At 29.5% G+C, this 7,831-nt stretch overlaps 1 protein-coding gene across 1 annotated transcript, besides 10 other annotated features; it reads left to right on the top strand.

Annotated features, from left to right (window-relative positions):
• Positions 1 to 76: part of a repeat region (Identified by RepeatMasker using a combination of RepBase library and repeat library created with RepeatScout) that runs on past the window's edge.
• Positions 77 to 104: 28 nt separating this feature from the next.
• Positions 105 to 686: a repeat region (Identified by RepeatMasker using a combination of RepBase library and repeat library created with RepeatScout).
• Positions 660 to 1,415: a repeat region (Identified by RepeatMasker using a combination of RepBase library and repeat library created with RepeatScout).
• Positions 1,412 to 1,865: a repeat region (Identified by RepeatMasker using a combination of RepBase library and repeat library created with RepeatScout).
• Positions 1,866 to 1,976: 111 nt separating this feature from the next.
• Positions 1,977 to 2,751: a repeat region (Identified by RepeatMasker using a combination of RepBase library and repeat library created with RepeatScout).
• A 148-nt stretch (positions 2,752 to 2,899) lies between these two features.
• Positions 2,900 to 3,334: a repeat region (Identified by RepeatMasker using a combination of RepBase library and repeat library created with RepeatScout).
• Positions 3,324 to 4,011: a repeat region (Identified by RepeatMasker using a combination of RepBase library and repeat library created with RepeatScout).
• Positions 3,967 to 4,009: a repeat region (Identified by RepeatMasker using a combination of RepBase library and repeat library created with RepeatScout).
• Positions 4,010 to 4,277: a repeat region (Identified by RepeatMasker using a combination of RepBase library and repeat library created with RepeatScout).
• Positions 4,278 to 6,106: 1,829 nt separating this feature from the next.
• UA08_01131 (hypothetical protein) lies at positions 6,107 to 7,589 on the top strand (the record flags this gene model as incomplete). Its single annotated transcript, XM_020261092.1, has 4 exons — positions 6,107 to 6,238; positions 6,300 to 6,831; positions 6,889 to 7,020; positions 7,084 to 7,589. 4 exons carry the CDS (start codon positions 6,107 to 6,109, stop codon positions 7,587 to 7,589), a joined length of 1,302 nt encoding a protein of 433 aa, XP_020122860.1.
• Positions 7,590 to 7,704: 115 nt separating this feature from the next.
• Positions 7,705 to 7,755: a repeat region (Identified by RepeatMasker using a combination of RepBase library and repeat library created with RepeatScout).
• Positions 7,756 to 7,831: the final 76 nt, after the last annotated feature.

Here is a 7,831-nt window from a genome sequence, read left to right as displayed (position 1 = left end):
CTTTGTGTGGTTCAATCATTGTATTGTACCTCGACACAACCAGTGACAACTAGGGTGGATCCAGGCGCGTGACATAAATTGCTTAATGCATGAAAAAAAGAAATTCTTTAAAATAGATTTCTTTAAAGATATAGTTAGTATAAAACTATAAAACTATATATTATAGAAAAATTAAAAACTAGAATTAATTTTTTATATATCTAAAGAATATAAGCTATTTATTAAGTTATTAAGATGCCAGCCTTTAAAGAAGAGAATTATTAGAAAATTAGAATATTATAACTAATAGATAAGAAAAATTAATATATAATAGAATAAAGGATTATCTATAATTATTAAGATTAGGGTATCATAGAAATCAGAGCAAAGGCTATAATAGCTATAATAATTACTATATAGAGATTATAGAATTCTCTATAATAGCTATGATAGAAGAAAGTTATATAAGAATATTTATTTACTCTATATTTAGTTTTCTTCTATTATCTTGAATTAACTATGATAACTTAAGTATACAATCTTCTATCAATCAGGATATTTAAAAGCCTTATTCTTATTTCTTTTATCTACTAGACCTTTTGACCTTAGAAGCCTATTAACTTCGCCCGTTAATAGCTATCCTAGCTATACTCAACGGTAATCCAACCGAAGTTTCCGACATTCTTATACTATTCTTATATTAATTAATTAAATAATATAACTAGATTCTTATCTATATATTTTTTAAATTTCTTATATTTAATATTTTAAGATTCTTATTCTTTATTATCTTCTATTTTTAGAGGAAAATATAACAGGCAGTATTTATTTAACTTTTTTAGTATTAGCTTAAATAGTTAAATTATCTTAGTTTTTAAGTCTAGAATCTAGATCTTAAATTAAGAATAATAAGATAAAAAAATGATTCTAAATCAAGCATATTAAGTTATCTAGAGTTAAGATATTAATCTATTTATAGATTTATAAAAATTAATATTAATAAGTAAATAAGAGTTTAATCTAATATAATAATATAATAATATAATATTAAATCTATTTAATTGCTAAATATAAAGAGATTAAACTAAAGAGAAGAAGAAGAGAAAAGAATAATTATTAATTTTCTTTTTTTTATTTATATTTTTTTTTATTCTAGATATTTATAGGCTATCTTTATTGTGTATTAGTGCCTAGTAATCTAGATTTCTGGAAGGTTTTAATAATATAGAATACTAGCTGGCAAAGGCTATTTATCTTTCTTGATATTATATAGATCTTTTAATAATCTGTAATATAAATTAAAACATGGGGTAATCCCTATAAGGCATATCTAACCCTACATCTTCCCTGCATGTGATTCGTTCATGGGAGGCGGCCCGCGGGTACTTCCGCAGTAACTGCGTGCCGCCAAGCCAAATCGTACTAGGCCGTCACATCTTTCAAAGTTTATCTAATAAAAAAATTAGATATATTTAAAAATATTTAGAAAGCTTTAAATATATTTTTTTTATAATAATCTTAAATAGGTCTAAGTTCTAATAAGAAAGCTTCTAACTAAATCATCTATTATTAAGATGCTTAGTTATCAATATAACCTTATTCTTAATATCAAAATCTACTTCTTATTAATATCTATATTTTCTATTATTTCTATACTTATATTATATTCTATCTCATATAATTCTATATTTATTATAAATATTTTATCTAAATTTAGGCTTATTATTAATTTTATATAAAATTCTTATCATTTAATAATAATTAATTAAAAAAAATCCTTAATATAAAATCTCTCTTAATCTTAAATAATAATAATCCAGTTAATTCTTAAAGTAAGAATATTATAATAAAGTTTATTATTAATAATTATTTAGACTAATTATCTTATTTTTTTCTTCTTTAAACAAGATTATATTTAGCTGCATAACTATATCTTTATTATAGTCTCTTAGTAGATTTTATTATATTATTTAATTTATTTTAAACTATAGGAATCCTTTATATTTTTTCTATTATTAAAACTCTTATTTCTTTTATTTAATTTTAAATAATTTAGTATTAATCTTGATTGTTATTTTAATAAAATTATTAATATCTTTAAATTAATTTATCTTAATTAATTCTATCTAAACTTCTTTTTTTAATATATTCTTAAATATAGTAATTTATATTTTATTATTGTATTTTAATAGTACTATTATCTTTTAAAACTTTATTACTAATTTCTAAGCTAATCTAGTTTATTATAAATATTTTAACTTTTATTTAATAATATATATTTTATTAATATTCCTAAATAATTATATAAGTTGTTTTTTAAAGCTAGTATAGCTTATAAATATCTTAATAATAATTATGTTCTAGTCTTCTTATGCTAAATTATAAAAATTATCTATTATTAGCTATATCTAATTAGCTATATTATTAATAAGATAAGTTATAATAAAAATTATTTTATTATAATCTTATTTAGTCTTATTAGTCTTTATATATATGTTTATATTTACTAGAAATAACTTAAGTTTAGAATATACTCTATTAAATTTTATTAGCTTTAATAGCTTAACTTTATTAATAATTAATAATAAGCTTAATATTATCTATATTTCTAATTATTTAATATGATTCTTTTATTTAATTTCTTCTTATTTAAGTTATTTAATATATTTCTTAAACTAATTTATCTAGTTATTCTTAACTCTTAACTTATTTTTAAATTATTATATATATTTAACTATTTAGTTAAACTATTCTTTAAGAGTAATATAGTAGGCTAGTATCTTATTATCCTTATTATAATATATTACTACCATATATTATTATTATCTTACTATAGTTTAAACTACATATTACAGTTATTACTCTAAGGTAAAAAGATTATTATTATTTATTATCTTTAAATATTCAAATAAAGACTTTATCTTTTATATTAAGGATTTTAAATTATTAGAAACTTCAGTTTAATTATTATTAAGTATAATTAGAATAATTATTAACAAGCAAAATTAATAGGCTTTTAATATATAAAAATTATAGAAACAAATAAAGTTTTAAAATAAAATAGAATATCCTAATTAATAAAAAATTATATACTTAAGTTATCTTAGTTAATTCAAGATAATAGAAAAAAACTAGATATAAGATAAATAAGCATTCTTATATAATTTCTCTCTATTATAGCTATTATAAAGAATCCTATAATTCTTATATAGTAATCATTATAATTATTATAGCCTTTACTCTAATTTCTATAATACTCTAACTCTAGTAGTTACAGATAATTCTTTGTTCTATCATGTATTAGTTTTCCTTATCCATTGGCTGTAACATTCTGATTCTCTGACAGTATATTTCTTAGACAAGTTTTATAAATATAATAAAATTTTTTTTATTAAATCTTATTAACTATTTAATATTTAATTCATATAGATTAGTATAAACTTTATTTAGGATAAAGACTTTTCCTAGATATTATTATTTTCTAAATTAGAATCTTCTTTTTAGATAATAATTTATTTATTTTCATTTATTATCTTAAGTTATTTAATAATATTATTCTTAAATTAGCTATTCTTAAGAGAATAATTACTAATTTAATATTTTTAGATTTTATAATAATAATATTTTCTTTTTTTAAAAAATTTAATATATTCTTTCTTACTTAAATAGTTCTATTATATTTCTTTACTATTATTATTAAAGCTATTACGAATATTAGTACTAGATTAATTATATAGAATTTCTGTAGTTTAACCTCCTTTATTATTATATAAATAAATATACTTCTTAATTTCCTGGATCTACTCTAATTAATTAGCTATCTAAGTATACTAAATTATAAATTTAGAGTAAGAGATATTATTATTATTTATTTATTTAATTATTAATTTTATTAACTTAAGACTTAGTTTATATATAATTTATTTTTTTATTATATATATAGAGTTTCTAATTCTTAAGTGTAATATATAAATATTAATAGGAAGATTTAAAATTAATCACTTGACTTTATAACTAGATAATAAAATATGGTAGTTAAATCTTCTAAATCAGGATATATTCTTATTTAATAGAAATCTTATTAAATATCTAGTTTAGTAAAAATCTATGCTTTGTTATATTAAAGATCTTATTAATTAAGAGAAGAGGTTATTAGTTTTTTTTTAATTATAATATTTAATTTTTAATAATTAATATAAAATTATATTCTCTTTTTAAGCTTATTAATTATTAAGATTAGTAATATAAAGAGGGTATTATTTAGTTTAATAAATTCTTTATAAAGATTATTAAGTATAAAAGTTGATAAATTTAGGCTTTCTTTGCCTACATCATCTAAGCAAAAGATATAATAATATTAATATAAATTAAAGCAGGACCTCTATATGAATTAATTTATCTATTTTTGATAAGATTTGAAACTAATTTGGATAAAAAATCAAGATACAAAGTCAGGCATATCTAAGACCTTATATTAGTGTACTAGAATAACCTCAATTAGTGCACTTTTGGTGTTGTAAGGCCTTATAAGATGGCGATCGCTAAAAAATATACCACTAGATCTAATACATGTTAATCTAAGGCAGCAAGGTGCCGAAAAAAATAAAACCAGCAGTATTGAGTTGTGAAAGTATAGTTGTGCAGCCGGCTGCGCAAGGTCTCTACTAGGAATTCTTCACAACCAATCAAATCTTTCGTCTTCCGTAGAGATGAAGTATAAAGATAGCACAGTTCTCAGCGTTTTCGCAGATTGAAATCCAAAACTGTTTATCAAAGCATAATTGTTTTTCTTTGAATTAAGACAACCTGTTACTTCACTCCGCAAATTATGGCTGCTAAGGGAGGCGTCAATTTGTCAGGTATTTTTTCTATGCCGGCAACACGATCAGTGCGGATCGCAAAAAAGCCCTGGCCTATGCAACAGCTTGAGATCAGCAGCTAGCTCCTAAAGCTATTCTCATCCGGTTAGTCCCGTTCATCTCCCCTTTGAGATTCATCCGTGACCATTTTATTACGGTTTTACCATGCATTAATCCATATTCCGTACCTATTTTTCAGCGCTGATTAGGCATAATCTAGCTCTGACATGCATGATACTACCACCATCGACGGTAAACATGTCAAGGACCTTAACGGTTGGCATGGGACTTTCGCCTTCAAGGTCGATGATCAAGTGCATCGACAACTCCATGTTGCATCACACGGATACACTGGTTCCAAGGAGAATTTCGTTTTAAAGGAGGCAACGCACACCCCGTAGAAGGCGGATGGAATACCTCGAGGAGGGAGGAGGTCTAGGAAGGTTGTTTAGCCAGCTGAAGATATCCTTGAGTAATACGAGGACAGTCCCATTGCATACTCACACCTACCAGAGGCGAATTAAATGAAAGGGATGGCATCGGCTCACATTTGCTTAGAGAATCATACTGGCCTTTTCGCACTGGACGGAGGAAAGATCAACGGACAGAAGATTCTGCATCCAAGCAATGACCTAATCTGAGCTGCCCTTTAAGTTAGAGTTTTACAGATATCTAAGACGAAAAAACAATACAGTCAGCCTGAATGAGCCTTTTTTCAACATCTGGTAGGGTATGATGTAACATTGGGAACTATCCCTCCATCCCACTCTTGTACTGCCAAAAGCTTTTAGAAGGGACTGATGCAAGAGTTCAAAAGTCGTGAGTCGATTAATTGAGGCGGAAGGATCCGCTGTCAAGCGCCGTATGTAAATTAACTCAATGCTGACATCCCGATGATCTTTGGGGTCATGCAACCAACTGGTGCAACCCAAGACGGTTGTATGGCAATTTGCCGCAGGCGTACGAATCACACGACAGACTTGACTATATAACTATTAGCACATGGTTGCAATCATGAGGTTACCGGGTTTATTGAGTGTAAACAGCATTCAATCATTCTGGGTTAAATTTGAGGGCGATGTTACAGTTGACATTAAACATAAGCTAAACGGTGCGGATCAATGTGTCCTGAAGCAAGAATGATTTTCAAAGGTTTACAGGACTAGTTACTTGGTTCATTGTTTGAAAGGTATATAACGGATGGAATCCGCTGCCTATACAAATTTACAACAACGCCTCTTTAACAGACACGGTTGTATATAACGAACATGAATTTCAAGCACCTGATTCAGGTGGCTGCATTTCTAGCATTTGGATGGCCCGTATGCAATGCATCAACACTATCAAGAAACAGCATACACCAGTCGTCGGCATCAAAATATGTCTTTGCGCATTTCATGGTCAGTAATACCAAGATCGCCACTATCACAGACAGTCCGTCAAACTCACCTCAGGTGATAGGTTGGTATTGTCGAAAACTACACCCTCGACGACTGGAAATCAGACATGACCACGGCAATGGATATCGGTATTGACGCCTTTGCACTTAACTGTGCCAGCGTGGACAGTTACACTCCCACCCAACTAGCCCTAGCGTACCAAGCTGCCGACGAAGTCGGTTTCAAAGTCTTTATTTCCTTTGACTTTGCCTATTGGACAAGCGGGGATACCGAAAATATCACAGCATACATGCAAACTTATGCCGGTCATGCAGCACAGATGCAATACAATGATGCCGCGGTCGTGAGCACCTTCGTTGGAGATAGCTTCGATTGGACACCGGTAAAAGCTGGGACGAATCATTCCATATGGGCGTTGCCGAATTTGCAGGATCCAGCTGAAGCGTCGAGCGATAGTCAGCGAAGTGCAGACGGAGCGTTTTCGTGGTATGCTTGGCCGACCGATGGAGGTAACAGTATCATCTCGGGGCCTATGACTACTATTTGGGATGATAGATTTATCTCAGACTTGGGGAATGCTACATACATGGCCCGTATGTAGAGGATTGCAAGGCTTCTTGGAAATATGAATCAGCTAACGGTTATCGCAGCTGTATCGCCATGGTTCTTTACCCATTTTAACAGTAAGAACTGGGTCTTCATCTGCGAGGACCTGCCTACCCGTCGCTGGGATGAAATACTATCAATGCAGCCAGATCTCGTCGAAATCATCACGTGGAATGGTAAGTTCTCTCGGGTAATATCAGCAAACAGGTGGAATATGATGTTGACACAATGTAATCAAGATTACGGCGAATCTCACTACATCGGCCCCTACTCCGCCGACCATTCAGATGACGGCTCCTCCGAATGGGCCTCTGGATTCCCACATGATGCCTGGCGCGATCTATACAAACCTTACATCCAAGCCTACAAAACTGGAGCAAGTTCACCGACCATCGACACTGAGGAAATAGTATACTGGTACCGCCCAACTCCCAAGGACGCCACATGCACCAACGATACTCTACCAGCCCCGAACGGCATTGATCTACTCTCTGATAGCATCTTTGTGGCTACTATGTTACAAGAAGCGGCTACGTTGACTGTTACTAGTGGTGACAATGCCGCAGTCAGTATTGATGTGCCTGCTGGTATCACGACATCGAACGTTACAATGAGCATCGGCGAACAGAGTTTTGTGCTGAGTCGGGATGGGGAGACAATCCTCAACGGGACAGGGGGATTAAGTATTGTTGATACTTGCGAGACATATAATTACAATGTGTATGTTGGGTCAATAACAGCATAATGTATCCAGATAGTAGTTACCAGTTACCAGAATCAATACAGACCTTTGCCTATGATAAAGCCTGGAAATAGACCATATACAGTATTTCACCACCCCCCGCACGCTACCACCTCTCTATCAGAGAATCAGAACGTCACATCCAATCGATAGGTATCGTCTACGGAACAGAATATGCACTATGCCATAGGTGTTAGTACTAAAGAATATTAAAATTAGTGTTATACTTATTGTAGGTAATAATA

The sequence above is a fragment of the Talaromyces atroroseus genome (genome assembly GCF_001907595.1).
Source record: "Talaromyces atroroseus strain IBT 11181 chromosome Unknown scaffold_1, whole genome shotgun sequence".
NCBI lineage: Eukaryota > Fungi > Ascomycota > Eurotiomycetes > Eurotiales > Trichocomaceae > Talaromyces > Talaromyces atroroseus.
The sequence above is the reverse complement of the archived record's forward strand: the minus strand, read 5'-3'. Positions and strand labels throughout refer to the sequence as shown.